Genomic DNA, 21,915 nt, shown 5'->3' with positions numbered 1-21,915 from the left:
CCATTATTTTTTAAATAATAATCGATAGTTTTTAAATTAAACAAGATATACTGATTTGGCGCATAAGACTTTCCAAAATAAACAAGCTCGCTCACGCAGTTTTTTTTTGTATGCATTTTGCACCCCGCAGTCGGATTTCAGTCTGTTGCTGACCATTGTGAACGATGGGTCTGTACTAATCGAGTTCTCTCTTATGTTAACGTTAGTGACATTTTATTATTAAAAATGAGGAAAAATACCATAAGGATTTCTAAAGGGAAAAAGAAAACTAATTTAAGAGAACAATGTAATGAAATTGTTAAGAAAGAGTTAAATAAACTGTACATAATTTTCATATTGTATTTACATACATACATACATATCTGTCACGCCTGTCTCCCATTAGGGTAGGCAGAAACAATGGAACGCCAAATGCTTCGATTCAAACAAACCTCTTTCGCTTCTTCCACATTCATCAATCTTTTCATACACGCTTGCCGGTTACGGGTACTTTACATATTGTATTTAGTGTTTTTAAAATAAAAAAATGCGAGTAATTTATAGAATTTAATATATCTTTTTAGATTATAGTCATTATATGATATATAAGCTTTTGAACGGTGTGGACTGCCGTTCGGTGAGCGTGGACTGTAGGGGCGTTGGTTCAGGCTGGAGTGAAACACAGGGATTACTATTCTGAAGCCTCCGGTACCGTCTGAAGAGAGTATTTTTTCTTCTTGTCCTATTTCTTCTCGAGTGTAGTGTGTCGCTGCCCGGAAGCGAATGCCGCTCGACGGGAGGCGGCCTATCTTTATACCCGCCCGCTCGCACGATAACGTTTCCAACTCGCGATAGCGATCTGTGCGAGCGGGACGGGGCGAGAATGAACGAGACGCGTGTCTCTTCAGATCGGTACTCTATAGCGTTTATTTATTGCAATTTACAATTTCTTAATTCTATTTATTGTTACAATTTCTATTTCTATTCGTAGGTAATAATGACAACACACAAAGAAATACTTTATTTAACTTACACTATCTTAAATCTATGTAAATCTATATAAAATAACAGAATACAAAAACGATTAAACTAGAGACTTAACAACTATCTATAAACATTGCTATATACAATAATGTCGCGAACATAATCTCCCGCCGCAGCTCTCGTAGCTGGAGTTAACTCGTGTTCGCGTCGCTCGATGTCGATGTGGGCAGTATGATCAGCTTCTTAGTGGGTCGCCGTAGGATGCCCTTGTTCGTCCGCACGTCGACTGCTCGGATCTCGCCGTCTGGTCCAGGGTAGGTCGCCACCACCACGCCTCGCGGCCACGTGTTGCGAGGCAAGGTCCCATCAGCTATCAGGACCAGGTCGTCCATTTTGATGGCTCCGTGTGTAGCTCGGGGCTCCCGCCGGTGTTGCAACTCGGGTAGGTACTCCTTCACCCACCGGTTCCAGAAGCAATCAGCTAGCCTCTGGCTGGCACGCCACTCCTTGTGTCCCGCCGCGTCGCTCTCGGTGAAGCTGCCTGGCAGTGGGACGCGCGACGGACCGCCCAATATGAAGTGATTGGGGGTTAGGGCGCTGTCGTCGTCTGCCGATGTCGACACGTGGGTTAGCGGTCGGCTGTTGAGGGTGTGCTCGACTTCGACCAGTAGAGTGTGGAGGACCTCTTCCTTGGGGGCCCGTTCGTTCAACGTAGCGGCTAGTGCGGTCTTCACGCTACGCACCAGCCGTTCCCACGCACCTCCCATGAAGGGTGCGCTCGGGGGAATGTAGCGCCACCGGATGAAATGGACTGATGACTCTTCTTGGATGGCTTCCTCGGCTGCTTTCTTCAGTTCGACGTCAGCACCTTTGAGGTTGGTGCCTTGGTCGGACCATAGCTCAGTGGGACACCCTCTGCGGCTTATGAAGCGCCGCAGGGCCATTATGGCGGAGTCCGTGCTGAGGCTGCCGGCGATTTCTAGGTGGACTGCGCGCGTCGTTAGGCAGGTGAAGAGCACTCCGTATCGTTTCTGGCGAGTGCGGCCCACTGTCACGGTCATAGGCCCGAAGTAGTCTAGGCCGGTGAACGTGAACGGTCGTTGATGATGCGCCAGCCTGCTCTGTGGATGGTTGCCCGTTGACGGCTGCGCCGGTCTTGCTCTTCGTAGGCGGCACAGCTGACACCTCTTCAGTTCACTGCGGACGGCGTGTCGTAGGCGCAACACCCACAAGTGTTGTCGCATCTCGTTCGTGGTGATCTCGAAGCCGCCGTGGTGAAGTTTCCGATGCACCCATGCGATGTATAGGCGCACCCAGGCGTGGTTTCCGTCGACGATGGGGGGCTCTCGTTGCTCGGCTGACAGATCGGCGGCGGCTGCTATTCTCGATCGAAGTCGCAGAATGTCGTCGTTGTCTATGACGACTGACAGCTGTATGAGTCGACTGGATGACGGCAGCTGTTTCTCTCGTTTCAATGCTGCGATTTCGTCGCCGAACGCCTCTTGTTGTATCGCGCGAATCCATAGCCGTCGCGCGCGATCTAGGTAGTGTGTGTCTATGGGGATGAAACACACAGATGGACTATTGCTGTTCTTGATTTTCATCTTCGTCTTCTCTCTATCGACTTTCTTCGTGCGGGTCCAAGTGGGGTCGGCGCTCTCTTTCTTCTTGTTCCTCTTTCGGATGGCGGTACAGCGTTGACTGGTCGGTCGCAGGAGGTCGATGAACTGCAATACCCGTGCTGAACTGCGAACAAGTTTCAACCAATTAGAAAAACGTGACGGATCGGGTAATGCTATAGACAACTGCGTCGCGTTCTGTACGCTTGTGTACGCGTTCTTCTCCCGTTTCCGCTTGACTATCGTCGCTCGTACTATCTTCACGCGGCCACTGCTCTTCGTTTTTGTCGAAATTCCTTTCGACCAGTTGGAGACGTCGCATTGCCGATTCGTAGTTGTCCGGCGGCACAGGGTCGTCCTTCTTCCATAATAACCCCGTCTCGTATCCTCCCGCCGGTAACGGACGAGTTTTCTCCTCTAAAATGCGCAGGGCGCGACGTTCTTCTTCATTGTAAGACCTCTTCGGTGCGATTCCCAGCGATTCGAGCGCGAAATGTTGCTTCATCATTTCTTCCATCGATTGTTCCTCTTCATGTGTCGTCACTATGTGGCTGATTCTGTGCACCTGCTGTCTTGTCCTGCCGCGACTCGTACCGTGCAGTACCCATCCCAGGTCGGTGAGTGATGCGACCGGCTGCGTGTCGGATCCTCTTCTAACTTCGTGGGCCAGCAGTAGGTGCCAGTTGTCTTGCCCCAACAGTACCGTCGGTTTGCCCTCTTCGTAGACCAACTCCCTCTCTATGTCCCGCAGATGTGGACAGCCCTTGATGACGCTGCGCGGTACCGACTGCAGTGATAACTGCAGTCTGTCCATCGTCCGTGCCCCCACTGTGTATTCTTGTGAATTCCGCCCGCGGATCTTGAAGTGAACACGCGTCGATTGAGCTGCGTTGATCCGTGCCCCGGCCACACCTTCCATGTAGAATGGTGCGGGGGGACCCGTAGCACCGATTCGCTCCGCCACCGTCGTCTCGATGATGGTGCAAGTCGACCCGTCGTCCAGTAGCGCGTAGGTGTCGCACGTTCCCGTGGGACCGGTGACTCGTATCGGCAGGATCTTCAGGAACGCGATCTTGTCGTTTTCCCTTGCCGATGCGGTGACTGCGGCGGACTTGTCCTCGACGACGTGTGTTGTTACTTCATTCTCCGGCTGTTGTCGCGTGGTGTGCAGCAGAGGGTGATGAGTCTGCGTGCACTCATCTACTCCACATCTCTTGCTCTTGCAGGCGTGGCGAAATCTTCTCACTTTGAGGCAACGGAAACACAGCCTATGAGTCTTCGCTAGCTCCCATCTCGCCGATGTGTCCGCTTCCTTCATCGTCTTGCAGTCCGATGGAGCGTGTCCCTCTCGTCGACACATCGGGCACGGTGGTGTAGCGGGTTTCTCCTGCGTCGTGTATGTCTTCGCCGTCTTCCTAGGAGCGGACTCCCGCCGGTCTTCGGACGGTATCTCCTCGGCGGGGGCGAAGTTTCCACATCGTGCGGCGGTCCTTTGCAGGAACTGAGAGAGTGTTATGAGGTCCGGTTGTCCCTCCGGTTGGTCGTTGGCGAAATCGTAGTACTTGAAGCGTAGTACCGACGGCATCTTCTCTGTGACGTTTCTCACTATTTCTTCGTTGTATAGGTAGTGACTCTTGTTCAGCGCTCGTATCGTGGCGACGACGTTCTGCACCTTGCTTGCGAAGAGGCAGACGTCTCTTGCGTTGTCCGAGAGTCGTGGTAGCGCGCGGAGTTTGTTCAGTTCGGCTGTGACGAGTGCTCCAGGGCGGCCGAACCTCGCGGCTAACATCTTCATTACTTCTTCTGCGGTCGTAGACCCGACGAATAGGGAGCGTGCCGCGTCCTTTGCGGCCCCCTTCAAACTTCTGCGCAGTCTTGCTAGGTTCTCTTGTTCTGTGAGTTGACTTGCGCTCTCTTCATAGGCCATCTTCCATGGTAACCACTCGCTCGACGATCCATTGAAGACTGGCAACTCGGTGACTCTTGACGCTGTGGAGGGCAGTATGTTGCGAGCGGCCATCTGCATGGCGATCGCAAACTCATTACAATCGATGCCCACCTTCAGCACCGGTTCTTCCTTCTTCATCGACTGCATCGCTGCTGCTATCGTAGGCATGGCGGCATGTGGGTCAACGTGGCGTGCGTGGTCCCGGTGAAGTGCGTCGCTGCTCGGCTGTGGCGGCGGCGCTCTCGAATCCTCTTCAACGGGTCTCGATGGGACGAACCCCTGACGCTTGCCGGTGACTTCTTCTATCTCTGGTACATGCGGCTCCATCGTGAGTGCTAGCGTGCTTCGATGAACCCAATCCGACGTTCGTTCTCTTCTGACGGTAGCGTCGTCGTCTTCTATTTCCTCGTCGTCCTCTGATTCGGCTTCCAGGGCGGCGACACGTGCAGCAGCCAATTCCACCTCCTTTCGAAGTAGCTCCTCCCGTGCCTTGGCCAGAGCCTTCTTCTTCTGCGAGGCCGTGGTGCGAACCGTGCGTGCCGTGCCGTGCTTCGGTTCCTTCTTCCTTGCTGTCTCCTCTGTCGTTCCTGTGGCTTCGGTAGTCTCCGTGGCTCCTGTGGTCGTCGTATCGCCGGACGTATTCGTAGTCGATGTGGTGGCGGCGGTAGACGACGTGGCAGCGACAGAAGGCATTCTGACAGCCGCAGACGACGTGGTGGCAGCAACGGACGGCGTGGCAGCGACGGACAGCGTTCCGGCGGCCGTAGTCGACGTGGCGGCGGACGTTGTGGCTTCGGTGACGGCGACTTTTTGTTGCGACGACTTCATGTTTCTCGTAGTCGGCATTTCAGCGATCCGGCTTCAGAATGGTCTTCCTCCAGCGATCCGGCTTCTCGATGTACCAACGGTGTTCCTCCAGCAATCCGGCTTCTCGAAGGACCACGGTGTTCCTCCAGCAATCCGGCTTCTCGAAGGACCACGATGAACGGTGTGGACTGCCGTTCGGTGAGCGTGGACTGTAGGGGCGTTGGTTCAGGCTGGAGTGAAACACAGGGATTACTATTCTGAAGCCTCCGGTACCGTCTGAAGAGAGTATTTTTTCTTCTTGTCCTATTTCTTCTCGAGTGTAGTGTGTCGCTGCCCGGAAGCGAATGCCGCTCGACGGGAGGCGGCCTATCTTTATACCCGCCCGCTCGCACGATAACGTTTCCAACTCGCGATAGCGATCTGTGCGAGCGGGACGGGCGAGAATGAACGAGACGCGTGTCTCTTCAGATCGGTACTCTATAGCGTTTATTTATTGCAATTTACAATTTCTTAATTCTATTTATTGTTACAATTTCTATTTCTATTCGTAGGTAATAATGACAACACACAAAGAAATACTTTATTTAACTTACACTATCTTAAATCTATGTAAATCTATATAAAATAACAGAATACAAAAACGATTAAACTAGAGACTTAACAACTATCTATAAACATTGCTATATACAATAATGTCGCGAACAGCTTTATTACTGTAAAGTTTTATCAAGATCCATTTAGTAGCTTTTGCGTAAAAGCCGTAAACATCTATACAAACTTGCCAGTGATGACTTATGGAACTGAAACATGGTCTTACACGATGGCCCGTATACAAAAGCTTCAAATTACTCGGCGGGCTATGGAGAGGGCTATGCTCGGAGACTCTGCATGATAGAATCCGAAATGAGGATATCTGCAAAAGAACCAAAGTAATTAACCGACACAGCCCGGAGGATAAGCAAGCTGAAGTGGAGATGAGCTGGTCACAGAGCTCGAAGAACCGGCAACCGATGGGGAAGAAAGGTCTTGAGTGGCGATCCCGTATGGGCAAACGCAACTAATTTAATGTATTTCGTTAAGTCCTCGTTTTGTATATGTATTTCTCTTTCTTATGTTTGGTTTTGTCATAGAAAAAGCTTAAGTAGTAATTAGTAATTATATCTAAGGTTTCGGTGCATCTTTTTAGCATTTGAATACCTACCTTCATTATAAAACTCTTGTCAGGAAAGTACGTTACTGTAGTGTCAAATAGATTTATTATAATATTTGCGACTGTCATGTTCAGAGAGTAATTAAATTAAATCTTATTAGAATAAATTAAGTGTGTAATGTTTTATTAAATTCTATTGAAATAGATAAACATTATTTACAAACAATACATATTTGTAATAACTCTTTGGCAATACTTGCTTTTTTACGAATGGAATTATGACCTCACCTGCGCTATATGCTGGCGGGCTGGCGGGGCCCCAGTGAGGGTTGATAGGCGAGAATGAAAGCTGACGACCTACCATGAAATATTATCCGAAATTTCGCAGCCGAACGAAACAAATTTGATATTAAAAGTACATGATATCGTTTAAAATAAAAATATATCATTGCCTTGGACTTTTATCGTAGGATTTATGACGAATGAAATGTTAAGCTTTATTTACTGGGCCGATTTCGGTATGAATAAAAACACGAAGTTGAGTTTGAAAATTCGAATTTTCATTTTATGTTAGACGCCTGTGTCATTTGGCTCATTCGTGGCAAATTTAACAAAAAATATCCGCGTTGATTTCCAGGATAAACGCGTGGAGGTCGACCTGATGGACTTTATAGCTAGCAATGGGGCTGTTTAACCCCATTACTACCCAATACCTATCCCCCTGGCAATTCTGTCTTTGCTATGATATTAACTAATGAAAACTATAGATTAAGGATAGTCACTTGTGGGATATTTATTCTCTTTTTACGATAAAACTTAAATAAGACTTTAGTAAAAAGGTATTTTCATTTCAGAAAATTGAGAAAGGCGGGACTAGCCTATGAAAACAGTAATGGCACTGATAGGTAATTATTGTAATTATTCTATTATATTTAAAACTTGACCTTTTGTTGGTTTTTATAATTGCAAACCTTGTGTGTTATTATTGTTAAGAGACGCGCTTTTTCTAGCAGAAAAACCTGTGACACTGCGGTCTCTCTAAGAGCTTTTGTGCCTGCCCTATTTTAAAGTTCGCTATTAATCCCTATCAGTGATAAGATTTTTAAACCTTGTGTAATGCACTTTTGAAAGATAAGTTAGTAGTAAATAAGTCTAGACAGACTACATAGGTACAGTGCGAAGCATCAATAACCTGAAACCAGTACCAGAGGGAGACTTTGTACAAAAGTCGATTGCTTGGGTACCTCTATCCCATTCGTGTTACAACCGTGAAGCAGCTGTATTTGCATGGCTGTGTTTCGGATTGAAGGGTGGAATATGACGTGAATTTACTGGGTACAGAGGAATGACACCTGAGTCCTCTGGAATGGCAACGCATGGGGGGTATCATAGGCGAAACAATATATTATGTTATGTCCATGGTACTGCTCATGTCTATAGGCGACGGTTACCATTTTCCATCAAGTGGACCGTCAGCTTGTTTGCTATTCTCAGTTGTATAAAAAAAAACCCGGCAACTATTTTTAAAATTATATTAAAAGAGACAATAAAAAAAAGTAACGAGATTTCGGAATTAAGAAACTATTCAAATATTAATATAGTAGTTACTGGTTTCAATTTTTTCATTCGAAAATAACATCTTTAAAGAGAATATTTTATAAATTATAAATATTAGATACAATTGCTTGAGAATTTTTTATGCAACTTGGACTGACAAATAAGTTGACGATTACCAGATAGAAAATGGTAAGCATCACCTAACGTTATAAACGAAAATAATACCTGGACATTATTGATTATACAGTGATCCCAAGATTGGTACTTAGGTACGAACGCTGAGTCCTTTTTGATATAGGTAACGGAGATCAAAACATGCAATTCCAATTTGCATAAAAAAAAATTGCGTTCTTAGTCACGTAGTTGCTTCTTTATGTGTTATTTTTATTGTAAAAAAGTAGTCATTTTTACCTCTTTTACAGAAAAAGTGAGTCAGTGGTCGAGAATCAAAAAGAGAATGATGAATGTTGGACCTGAAGAAACAGGTTTAGAACAGTAAGTTATTATTATGGGGTGGAATTGAAACTATTCGCATTTTTCCAGACTATCAGTTCCTCAAAGAAACATTATAATATTTCTGCCTTTTCTTTTTATTCCCAAAGAATAAGAAAATAATAAAAATGAAATCGAAAAAAAAAAAAACAATTACGACCCTTCTATACTACCATGGCGCATTTATTGAAGATTAGGCTGTATCGCTCTGTTCTTTTGCCTTTTCCATTGTGGATAAATTAATACTAATACTACTACATTTAGCTGTCAAGTTAATAAGGAAGTTCGTAAATTCCAGACAATTTATTGAAGACTAGGCAGCATGGTCTCCGACCTTAGCCTGTTCCACAACGGAACAAACGTATTAAAAAAAAAGGAAGTTCGTAATTTTTTCTTGTAAAAAACGAGAGGGTAAGAATAGAATAAGTAATATAGACCAATATATTGATATATGTGTATATATAGATATGACAATATCCGAGTATTACCCCTACTAGAAACTAGTGGATACATTACTAGCAAAACATTGTTTATTAAGTATGACGCGGTCTCGCCTGGAAATTATCGTGATAAATTTCTGACGAATTTGTTAGAAATTTATCAATCTAATTTTCAGAGATGGATTACATGGAAGTCGACCTGGCAGAATGTAGGGCTAGCACTGTGATTGTTAATTCTATTACTAACAAGTATCTTAATAATTTTTTTTTTATTTATAGGTCAAATAACGAGATCATTGTTGTAGTGGAACCGCTTGGTGATGACAGGTAATTTTTTATAATTTATACTGTTATAAAATGACGAGAGATGACTAACATGGTTCGACATGTATTAATAATTTTAATTACACTAGCGGAAAAAATTAAAGGATCAAAAAATTCTAAATTTTCGGCGATTTTTCAAATGTGACTTTTTGATAAAAGTGGTCGTTTTGAAGTAAAAAAAGCAATATGAAGCTTAAAGTTTCTAATTTTTGGATCTCGCAATATTTTTTTTCAAGTAACACGTATTGCGCAATCTTAATGAATATCATGAAAAAAAATTTCGAAGGTTTTTTGATCTTATTTTTGGTGTACGAACATGAAATTTTTTTTCCAATTTACTTACTAATTTATTACTAATTATAATTAAATGTATAATTATTATTTACTTTAATGTGGGTACTAAAATATTAAATATTTTCAGATTTAAAAAGCAAGAGCTAAAAGTACATATTGATCCTCCTGAACCATACAGGCAAGTACCTACTGTCTTTCCATCGAATTGTATCGTACCTACAGTTTTTTTTTTTCCCAATGAATGATAATGAAATGGTAACCCCGCCCGCGCTAACGGTATACGCTGGCGGGACACCAGTGAGGGATGATAGGTGAGAATGAAAAGGCAGGTCAGTTAGCCCACCGTGACGAATTCAAGTCACGATGGTTCCCAGGAGGAACCGCGCGGAGGTCGACCTGATAGGGTATATTGATAGCAATGGGGACTACCCTCCCCATTACTAACAATTCCTTCCCCCCTCGTACCTACAGTTGTAACATAATCCATTCTTCCCTATTAGTCATCCAACGGATACATCCAGACAGATAAAGCAATGCGTCCCGAATTGTCATGTTATCGTTCAGAGCATTGCTAAAATTGTAACACTGGTTGTTACTTATAGGCCTCCCCCTTGGAGTTTTGCTGTGTGGTCCCGGCATAGGATAGGTCACCTCTTCCTTCCCCATGGGTGTCCAACAGTGGGACATGGGCGGTTGTAGTAATAATTATCATCATCATAGTCATTTTTATTTATTGCTCAACATAGACCTCCCCCATAGACTGCCATAAAGAACGGTCCTGAGCCACCTGCGTCTGTAGTGACAATGACGGTGAGATATTAATTTGGATGATTAAAAATATATTTAATATTTTCAGAATTAAACCACAAGACGTTAAAATACAACTTATCGAAACACCTGTGAGGTAAGGAATTATTCTTAATAACATTTCCATTTATTAGTATAGACTTTTAATTTATATAAAATTTTATATTTATACTACTTTTTGTCTGCTAGTAAAATTAATTAAATTAACCACCTCCAGCTGATGTATCAGGATATAACACACACTAGAGTTTATGTTAGACCTTCAGGTATACGACTGTGGAAAGCGCATGCAATTTGATGCAGTAATTTTCAGGAACTAACACACAGATAGACAGACAAAATTTTTGAAATAAATATTGCTCTTTTATTGCCCTTAATAAGACTATATGTTTTTTTTTTAAAAAACTCCCATGCACAGACGTCGTTTAGTTATAATTTTGTTATAGTTGTTATGACGTATGATCTGATATTGTTTAATAGTTTGTATTCACATGAATTCATAAATTTTTTTTATACAACTTAGAATGGCAAACAAGTTGACGGCCCACCTGATGGAAAGCGGTAACCGTCGCCTATAGACATGAGCAGTACCATGGACATAACAGAGTATACTGTTTCAACCATGATACCCCTCATGCGTTGTTATTCCTGAGGACTCAGGTGTTATTCCTCTGTACCCAGTAAATTCACGCCATATCCCACCCTTCAAACCGAAACACAGCCATGCAAACACAACTGTTTCACGGTTGAAACACGAATGGGACAGAGGTACCCAAGCAATCGACTTTTGTCTCCCTCTGGTATTTATATAATTTAACTTTATGAAAAGGGGGTGGAATCATTAAATACATTATTGTTTAAAATTGCTTTAAGTTTACTTGAATAAACATGTTTCATTTTATCTTTCATTCGTTTACCTATCTTTTGTAAGAAGTTTATGTTTTCGCCGCGACAGTGTGAAATCTTAATTATTGGCATCCTTCTAAACAATTGTTCTACAAGTCGAACTGTACAATTTTCCCAAAGAAATGTTAATCGAAAAACGTTAAAAATATTTGATTCTATCGTTAACGTAGGTTAACAGAGCAAACTGTTGTAAAATTTGTTACTTACCAAGTTGTTTTTTTTTAGCAATGGTGATCAGCAAAATATAGAAGCCCCAGAATGTTCTTCAATTAATAGGTATGATTTCATTGTACTAATATAATTTATGCTGAATAATAATTAGGTTTGTTCCTTCAATATAAACTTTTCTTTTTACTAAAGTCGAGAACCCTTTCTATTTAAAAAAATGCATCTATTTATTACTTACCTATAGTTATGCACTAATCCACATTAAGGTTACACACTTATACATTCATATACTTACTATTTATTTTTTTATCTTTTTCTCTCTATTCGAAAATAAGTACATCTGCAAAGGTCTCCCTTAGATATATCGTATCCCCTTTAGATACAATAATAATACTCAACTTTGTTGGATGACGCCTCGCAGCCCCAATTCTGTTCCGCTCCTAGTCCCCGAATTATTATTAACATCTCGTTATCGACCGACGAAATGAATGGGGTCATTCATAGTTTATTGCAGCAAATAACTTTTAATACCTACAAATAAGCATGTAACATAATATACGAAACATACATACACAGAAATACCTAATACACTACACACTATTCACAGCAATCTTTACTTTTTGTGATGCAAAATATAAACACAAAATACCATAAATGTGTATAAGAATAAGAGAAATAAATAAATATAACTTAGAATGGCAAATAAGCTGACAGCTCACCTGATGGAAAGTGGTAATCGTCGCCTATAGACATGAGCAGTACCATGGACATAACAGAGTACATTGTTTCGCCCATGATACCCCATGCGTTGCCACTCCGGAGGACTCAAGTGTTATTCCTCTAATTATTATTCCTCTAGTTATTCCTCTATTACTTATTGCTATTTAATTGTTTTAGGTATGGTGATGACCAGCAAAATATAGAAGTAGAAAAAAATGCTCCCATTAAAAGGTCTGATTCATTTATACATATAACCTGCACACCTGCAATGCCGCTGGTGTTGTGGGTGATCATGGGCGGCGGTAGTCACTTACCATTAGGTGAGCCGCATGCTCGTTTGCCCCCTGTGTTGTAAAAAAAAATACAATGTGTATTAAGATTTCTCTAAAGTACCGAGTTTAGAGAGAGTTCAGACAGAGAATATAATAGAGAATACATAGTAGCAGGCATCCATAGGTTGTAATAACATGTTTATCATCAGACGGGCTATGTGCTTGTTTGCCACATTCGTGGTATAAAAAAATACATTTAAAACTCTATTATATTTCTAAGAAAGTAGAAATATAAATATAAACGTATGTACAAGTAAAGAGCAGCAATAGTGCTGGTACTCTATAAATTTCCATATTTGAATACACACCACACAACACAACCCTTACTGATATTATAAGTGTGAAAGTAAGTTTGTTTATACTTAGGCCCTTAACGGCTTAACTAATCATCTGTGAAATTTGGCATATATGGATGGAGAAGACTTAGCTTGTCTTTTTATACTGGTCTGTGAACATGTCCAGGTTACTTGGACAAAGGCACGGGTAAAAGCAAGTGTATAGATAAGGTCAGACCTGTATGATGTTGTATTTATCGGAATCACAGAATACTTACACGAATACATACATTTTTTCTCACACATAATGTTTTATTTTTAGGTCGTGTAATTCAGCAAATCAGCAAAATGAAGAAGTAAAAAAAACTGCTGCAACTGTAACTACCAGGTATAATTAATTATGTATATTTCATTATAAATTAATAGTTTTAATAATTCGTGTTAAGACCCGATATAAAATTAATGTGTACTAAGGGCAAAAGTAACCGACATAGCCCAAAGGATAAGCAAACTGAAGTGGCAATGGGCTGGTCACATAGTTCGAAGAACCGACAACCGATTGGGAAGAAAGATTCTTGAGTGGCGACCCCGTAGGGGCACACGCATTGTAGGACTATCCCCCATTAGATGGAGTGACGACCTGAAATACATTGCAGGGAATCAGTGGATGCAGGTGGCTCAGGACCGTTCTTTATGGTAGTCTATGGGGGAGGCTTATGGTCAGCAGTGGACGGATAATGGCTGAAATGCTGATGAAATGCAAAAGAAAAAAATATATTAATTTCATAGCCACATGCAAGTAAATGCAACTCCGTTCATGGCTAATCTGATATTTTCAGTAATAATTTTCCTATGGATATTTTTGGATAAACTGGACTAAATTTGGATGGAGAAACTTCTCATTGGTATTTGAAAATACTTATGGAACATGAGCTAATTTGTAGGTCTAGTAGTCTTTACTGAACCTCAATGAACATGCGATCAGGATATTTTAAGAAGTATTTTAGTGATAGCTTATTAGATCTGCTAAAGAGATAAGCTGCAATGAATAAATGTTAGATTTATTATTTCACTAAATTGTATATTTTTTCCTTTATCTGAATTTAATGAAATTCAGCGCCTAGACTAAGTACCCGCATTTTAATTGGTGATGTTGCTAAATACTTACTTAGTCTAAAGAGCGATTTAAATCTTGGACATTGTTATTTCGGGACTGAATTACTCGGGAATTAATAATATTTTACTATTACGATTAATATTTCGTACTTTACATATGTACGTAGAATGAGAATGCCACAAGTATTATTTATTAATTTGAACAAATTTATTGATCAAAAAAAAGTATGGTACAAAAGGCGGTATTTTTGCTAGTTGTATTCTCTACCAGTCAATCTTTGGGATGAACAATGAATCACGAACGCGGTACTTCATTATTAGAAAAGGTAATAATAATAATAACAGGTATACGTATAATATTCTTAATTTTTTTATACAACTTAGTATGGCAAACCAGCTGACGACCCATCTGATGGAAAGTAGTAACCGTCGCCTGTAGACATGAGTAGTGTCATGGACATAATAAAGTATACTGTTTCGCCCATGATACCCCCTATGCGCTGCCATTCTTGAGGACTCAGGTGTTATACCTCTGTACCCCGTAAATTTACTTCCATATCCCACCCTTCAAACCGAAACACAGCCATGCAAACACAACTGCTTCACGGTAGGAACACGAATGTGTGTCAGTGGTGTCCAAGTAAACGACTTTTGTACAATGTCTCCCTCTGGTATTTATACAGTATTTATATAGTATTTAAATTGTAGGTCTGGAGGTGGTTGGAAAAATGAGAGAAAATTGAGTAAATGGAGAAAAAAGAAATCATGGAAAAAGTCTAAGAGGTTTGTTTTGTTTGTAAAATTAATTTAAGATATTTTGCACGGTTGTATTTATTTCATATCTCGACAGGTAAATCTCACCAAAAGAGGATAAGTAAAAAGATTTGCTTTTTACATATTACTTCCATATAAAATTTAACTCAAAGTCAGTCTTAAGCCTATTTTTTTATAAAAACGCCATACCCCCAATTTTTTTTGTGATACCTACAATGGAAATCAATTAGAAAAGAAAGTGATAAATAACTCTAATAGTTGTATTTTTACTACTTCTTATACCTTGCTAAGGTTGGTGGGTAAGTACATAAATTCTCTAAAGAGACGTAAACCTTAAATATTTTATCGACAGATTATACAAACTGAGTCCTGTTATTATTCGTATTAAGTAGGTTTTTGACCTTTTAGGAACTACAATGATGGCCTTGAAATTGTAAATAAAAAATATAATCTTCGGGCTCTTATGGATTTTGTTTGTTATCTCATAACTCCGTCAGTTGTAAAGCGATTTGAATTTTTTTTTCTGAAAGGAGAAACTTACAGATCGGTCTCACAGAAACTTTATCAAAATCTGTTCAGTAGTTTAGTTTTTAAATAAAAATAACTGGTTTTGTCACATTTAAAGTTGGTTTTCTTTGTGGAATACAATGTTAAAGTTATTAACCGTGTTCTTTGTTTTAGTCGTGTTGGTGATCTGAAAAAAGTAAAAATAGAAGTCTCTCAACCAATAGGAAGGTACGATTTCATTAATTATATATATATAATTGTCTTTTTTTATTTTTTTTTTATATAACTTAGAATGGCAAACAAGCTGACGGCCCACCTGATGGAAAGTGGTAACCGTCGCCTATAGACATGAAAAGTACCATGAACATAACAGAGTATACTGTTTCGCCCATGATACCCCCCATGCATTGCCATGCTTTGCAATTTTCTTATATTTTATAATACTAATGTTATCTTTTTTTTTTTTCTGAAAGGATATAAGTAGTTACAGATTGATCTCGCAGGAACTTTAACGAAATCTGTTCACTAGTTTAGTTTTTAAATAAAAATAACTGGGTTTGCTACAATTCAAATCGGTTTTATTTGTGATACACAATCTTAAAGTTACTTACTGTGTTGTTTGTTTTAGTCGTGGTGATGATCAGCAAAATGTAGAAACAGAAGTCCCTCGACCGATAAAAAGGTATGATTTCATTTAATATTTATTTATATATAATATATCATTATGTCTTTTTTTATAATAATTTTCTGATACTAATGCTTTTCACCAGTGAGTTTTCAAAGACAAATCTTTGTTTATTCAATTTAAATGGTAAACGAGCTTACGACCCACTTGATAGAAAATAGTAACCGTTGCACGTTGATATGAAAAGTACCATGGTCCTCACAGAATGCAATCGTCTATGATACTCCCATGCGTACCATCCATGAGCACTAAAACACTTTTACGGGGTAAGTCCGCCATTGTACTCATTTTTTCTACTGTACAATAAAGTACTATATCTCTGTACCTAGTAACTTAATATTTTACTATGTAAATTAATATAAATCTTATATATAAAAATCTTGTTTCACGGTATTTATGGTCGAACTCCTCCGAAACGGTTCGATCGATTTATTTATTTATTTCTTATTACATTTCATAATATATTTTTGTGATTTTTTTTTTATGTAAATTTAGTAAGTATGAGAATAAGTTGTATATTTCATGCCGCTACGTGACTATCTAGACGATAAAATTTTTTATGACAAAACAATATTTGCCGTGTCAACTAGTATATGTATATAATAAATGACCTTAAAACCGAACCGCAGACCGGTCATAGTGATCAGTATTTTAAATTCATTACTTAATATCTCCGAAATTTGTTGTCATAGATAGAGAGCTAAGTTTTTGTGACTTTTCATTTATCACTTTTAGAAGCATAATGCGACAAGTTTACAATTAAAAAATATTATAATTATCACCTTGTGGTTTGTATACCTAGAAACAAATTTCGGAGATATTAAGCAATGAATTTAAAACACAAATCACAATGACCGGTCCATGGTTCGAGTGTTGTATTCTTATGGCGCGTTTTCACTGGTATAACAATTATTTTAAAATATTTTTAGTATTATTAATATAATATAATATTAACAACTAGTATTATTTTTTGCATTTCTATGTACCTAATATCTATTTCTTTTATACCATAAAATATATATCAGTATTTTAAAATAATATATATATATATATATATATATATATATATATATATATATATATATATATATATATATATATATATATATATATATATATATATATAATCGAGGCTATATATATATATAGCCTCGTATCTCAAAAACGGGTCAACTTTTTGTCATTTTGACGTATTTTGACGTATTGTACAATAAATGAAATGAGTATTTAAGCAATAAAAAGATGCAGAAATTATAAGACAAAATAAATATAGAAGTTATAAAGGAATCACTCATAATTATTTATGACGTAACATTTCTATGGTGATAGCATTTCTATCTATATAATCTAAGATCTTTTATATTGTCTAGTGTGTAAGGCTAAGAAGAACAGGTAGACCTTAAATAAAATAAACTCTTTAAATAAAGAGTTTTTTTTATATGTGAAAATGGTATGGTAACCCCACCTGTGCTAACGGTATACGCTTGCGGAGCACCAGTGAAGGGTGATAGATGAGAATGAAAACAGGCCAGTTAGCCCATCATGATGAATTCATCAGGAATTAACTTATTTAAAGAGTCAGGTCGTCCATGGAAGATAATCTTAAAAATGCCAATTTTAATTCTACATGAAATATATAGATACATACTTGGGTATGTAGACTTAAGCATTTTATTATATTACAGCCCGGAAATTGAATATGTCAAGATAAAGACAGAAGTAATTGAACCTGCTTCTGAAAGGTAAATTTTATATATAATATTAACTATCTACAATATTCTATAAGTTGTTACTATGGCAAAATGTCAAATCGCACAGCCTTGAGTAGTTCCCGTTTATGCCGCTCGTCTTTGAGCTCGTCTTTGGGCGCTAGTGTCGCGTCTTAAGAATTAGTAAATACCATTTCAATATTTCATCGCTGCGTCAAGGCTGATGTCTAGGCTGTTTGCTTAGAGAATAGCACTACAGATCAGCGGAAGCTACTTTTGAGAACAAAAACATTTTGCAAGAGACAAGATTACAGCTCCTCTAGGCAAAAACGAATCTGTCGATAAAATCGCTTCGGTCACAGCCAACAGTCAGTAAGAACTAGACAGCGATTGTCGTCATTTCATTCTATCGCACGGACTCGCTAGCGATAACGATTCTATAAATAGATTCGTTTACCACATATCTAGGAAAGATCATAATATTTACAATATTATTAAATTTATAAAGAATATGTCGTATTAGCTTTTACCTGCAATTTCGACCGCTTGACCTGGGGGCTACCGTGGAATGAAATTCCGAATTTTCGGAGTCGATTTCGTGCTTTTGTATATACTGAAATCGGCCCAGTAAAAGAAGCTTAAAATTTCGTTCGTCATAAATCCTACCATAAAACTCTAAAGGAACGATACTTTAACATTTTTATAATTTTTAAACGATATGTATTATGTAATTTAAATATAAGATTTTTGTTTGAATATCATGAAAAACATTTCATGGTAGGCCCTCAGATTATAAGGCGCTAAGAGGTGGCAAACAACTTTCACATTTATTTTTAAGTGAGAGCGTGGTGTTACTGGGATAAGGGCAGGAAAATTATGACGATAGTTTTTAAACGATTTCTAAAATTAGAAACTTCTCTATTTGTTTGTAATGCTATATATGCTAATATGCCTTTTACAGAACAAAATTCATCTTGTAATTATTTATATTGGCTTATGCACGTTTTAAATTCGGAGGTGATCGACTAGTTTCGAACCCAATAAGAGCTGTTATTCATTAGCGCGGTTCACGGCTGTGTCGCGAGTAGCGAATAGTAGAATAAAGGCTCCCATTGAGTTCGAAACTAGTCGGTCAACCACGAATTTAAATCGTGAATAAAGTCGACATTAGTAATTACAATACAGTATGCTTCACGATAGTTATTATTCAACAAAATTCGTTTTGGTTTTGTTACGCAGCAAAATTACTTGCCTGGAATTTGTGTTATATTTAATTTATTTAATGTTATATTTAATTTAAAAAAAAAAAACAATTTTTTTAAACAGTTTTATTAAGCAATACTATGATTACACTTAAAATATATCTAAAGCCTAACCGCGGTTCCTGATCCGCATGCCAAGCATGGAAACTACTAGCAAAACTCCCCAAGGTGGAGGCTTATGTTCAGCAGTGGACAGTTAAAGGCCGATATGATGATGATTACAGTTTATTTATTAATTATCAATGATATTTAGTGCGTATATTACTTTATAATATTTTAATATATACCTATTTTATTATTTCCTTTAGCCCAACGTGTGAAAATGAAGTGTTAATGACCGAAGCAATTGAACCAGCGAAAAGGTAAATTTTTAATAAGATATATCTTTTATTTGCTATAACTATTATTAAAATACTTATCTATAAAGTGATCGATACAAATTAGTGCAAGTATTTGAAAACAAATAAGATCGCTTGCCAATATTGTAGGCAACCTACCTATAATATTTCTAACATGTTTTTCAATTCTGAACTGATTTTTACTTTTTTATTCTATTTTTCTAGGGATTCTAGTGTTTTTAATAATTCACAGGAATTACTTGGATTAATATCAGCTATTGAATTCCTTCGCCTTTCTTATTACCTTTCTTATAATCCGCCACAAGCTAAAGCTTCATACCGACCATAATGAGTGGCGGTCCTCCACAGTGGGTTTCTGTGGACATTTTCTTCCACGTACAACCAAAGTATGGAATCAACACCCCGTACCAGTATTTCCGAATAGATACGACATTGAAACTTTCAAGAAAAGAGCATATTCCTTCTTTCTCTGCAATTTTTCTAATGTTGTGATATCTATGGGCGGCGGTAATCACTTACCATCAAGTGATTGTTTGCCCCCTGTATTAAAAAAGTAATTCTAGTTGTCTTAGACTTCATTAACATTTAAGTAGAGTCTTTTTTAACAGAATCCCAAATTATTTTATGGCACCGACATATTGCATTATTATGTAATAATGCAATATGTAATTGTAGCAATTGTACTAAAAGTAATAAGTAAATTACTTAAATACTTTTTCTTTGTTTCAGTATATATTATGAAGCGACTACGGAAGATCCTTTAAACTGTGACAGGTAAAATCTTAATCATTTGCATGTTTGAAGTCGGCCTACTTATACTTATTATTTGCTAGCGATCCGCCCCGGCTTCGCTGTTGTTTTTAGTAAGGCTGGTATTTTTTTTTTTATACCTATTTAGCAATTTGATGTTAATTCCTATTTTATAAAGCTAATAATAATGACTATTTTTGCTATACATATTATTCCTTTATTTAAAATCCTTCACACAGCACATGTCATATTATAGAATGTTAGGCGACTTCAATTGCATTTATTGTAATTAATTATTGAAAATATGTATTTATCAAAATAGAAAGTAGTTTATAGAATTCAGGAACTCACATCTTACTAACAGTGAAATATTTTTAAAATCGGACCAGTAGTATCGGAGATTACCCCGAACATCCAAACTCACAAATTTTACCTCTTTATAACATTAGTGTAGATTTAATATAAATTTTGTGCTTTTGAATGCTTTTTAGATTCACTGCACCAATAATTTTGTAGACGATAGAAATTTTCTTTTAAAATGTTTAATAATATATAACAATAATAATATTTTTGTGAACTTTTACCATCACTACAATGGGGTTTTGTTTCAATTGACATAAATATCTACACAGGTACTTCTAACTCATAAGAATTGCGTAATATAAAAATCTAACAGATTCGACGACTTTCGTTGTGTGCGTGTTGAGGTGTCAAGTTTGATTCTCGGTCGGGCCAATTTCGGAAATGAACTTTTCCAAATTCTCTCAAGACTGAGTGGCTGTGCCCGTAGATGCTCATTGCCTGGTTTTCATAATATTCTCTCATTATTTTCTAATTATATTATAGCGTATCTCAGCTTGAGAACTGGGGGAATGGGATGATAATTTTTTATTTATACTATAGATAGGTGTAAAATGCCATAACAAAAGGAAGCGTTCCTTATGGCAGTCTATGGGGGAGACCTATATTCAACAGTGAAGAGATAACGGCTAAAATAATAATAATAACACACATGATTAAATACGAGTCGAAAGTCCCTGATGAACGCAATGAGAAGTTTTGTCCTCCGCGAACTAAATGTCTATCGTCTGCGCAGAGCTTAATGTAGTAGGTACAGTTCGACCCAACGAATTCCAAATTTAAAAACCTTAGAATCGCTCTGTTGTCTATAGGCGTCATGTCAACTTATCACAATGTAAATATCGTAAAAAAGCTAACTAAATCGACGTCTATTTACACGAAGAATTTTTATTATATATGGATAAAACTTGAATCACATCTTACCACTACCACATCACAAATATGAATGAACAGCCAAGTGTATCTGGTATCGTCCACCGCGTAGTATGATGTTATCTGTTTGGCCTCGAGTTCATTGCGCCGAGTGATAACTGTCGTGCCCTACTAATATTAAAAATGGAAAATTTTCAGGAAACTCGCTGGATTCTCACTATATCCGATCTCTTATGCGCTACATTGAGGAATTATTAATGAAAGGTTTTCCTAAAAAAAGGTTTATCCCTAAGTCCTACCTGTTCTCCTATGAAGCAGCTGTGCTTACAGGGCTGTTTCAGTTTAAAGAGTGGCTTATGACAGTGACATTACAAGGTACAGAGGCATAACACTATAATTGGGGGGTGGGGAAGGGTTTGTTAGTAATGGGGAGGTTATTTCCCATTACTAACAATCCCATTGCTATTAATATTACCTATCACCACCACGCGGTTCCCCCTGGAAACTATCGTGTCTAATTTATTGTTGAATTTGTTACGATGGGCTAATTAAACCAGCCTTTTCATCCTCACATGTCACCTCTCACTGGTACCCCGCCAGTGTATACCGATACCGCTAGTCGCCATCGCTAACGATATGCCCTACTAGGTCCACGCGGTACCATCATGATTCGCCACGATGGGCAAATGTTTCATCATCCACTGGTGCCCCGCCATTC

General features: G+C 38.6%; 1 protein-coding gene across 2 annotated transcripts in view; it reads left to right on the top strand.

The window, feature by feature from the left end:
* LOC113511228 (uncharacterized) overlaps window positions 1–21,915 on the top strand; it is a 38,231-nt gene that overhangs the window by 2,132 nt on the left and 14,184 nt on the right. The window contains exons 2-15 of one of the 2 annotated variants that reach the window (XM_052903230.1): window positions 7,342–7,392; window positions 8,467–8,539; window positions 9,256–9,303; window positions 9,722–9,772; window positions 10,451–10,498; window positions 11,533–11,583; window positions 12,373–12,426; window positions 13,125–13,190; window positions 14,627–14,701; window positions 15,374–15,427; window positions 15,828–15,881; window positions 17,570–17,626; window positions 19,164–19,217; window positions 19,944–19,988. In XM_052903230.1, coding sequence (XP_052759190.1) covers window positions 7,368–7,392; window positions 8,467–8,539; window positions 9,256–9,303; window positions 9,722–9,772; window positions 10,451–10,498; window positions 11,533–11,583; window positions 12,373–12,426; window positions 13,125–13,190; window positions 14,627–14,701; window positions 15,374–15,427; window positions 15,828–15,881; window positions 17,570–17,626; window positions 19,164–19,217; window positions 19,944–19,988 — 755 coding nt within the window. In that variant the 5' untranslated portion in view covers window positions 7,342–7,367. The remainder of the gene's footprint in view (window positions 1–7,341; window positions 7,393–8,466; window positions 8,540–9,255; window positions 9,304–9,721; window positions 9,773–10,450; window positions 10,499–11,532; window positions 11,584–12,372; window positions 12,427–13,124; window positions 13,191–14,626; window positions 14,702–15,373; window positions 15,428–15,827; window positions 15,882–17,569; window positions 17,627–19,163; window positions 19,218–19,943; window positions 19,989–21,915) is intronic. The other variant, XM_052903231.1, reaches the window with a different exon arrangement.

The sequence above is a fragment of the Galleria mellonella genome, unplaced genomic scaffold (assembly GCF_026898425.1).
Source record: "Galleria mellonella isolate WM207_F2 unplaced genomic scaffold, CSIRO_AGI_GalMel_v1 utg133, whole genome shotgun sequence".
NCBI classification, from domain to species: domain Eukaryota; kingdom Metazoa; phylum Arthropoda; class Insecta; order Lepidoptera; family Pyralidae; genus Galleria; species Galleria mellonella.
This window is presented reverse-complemented; position numbering and strand designations above follow the sequence as displayed.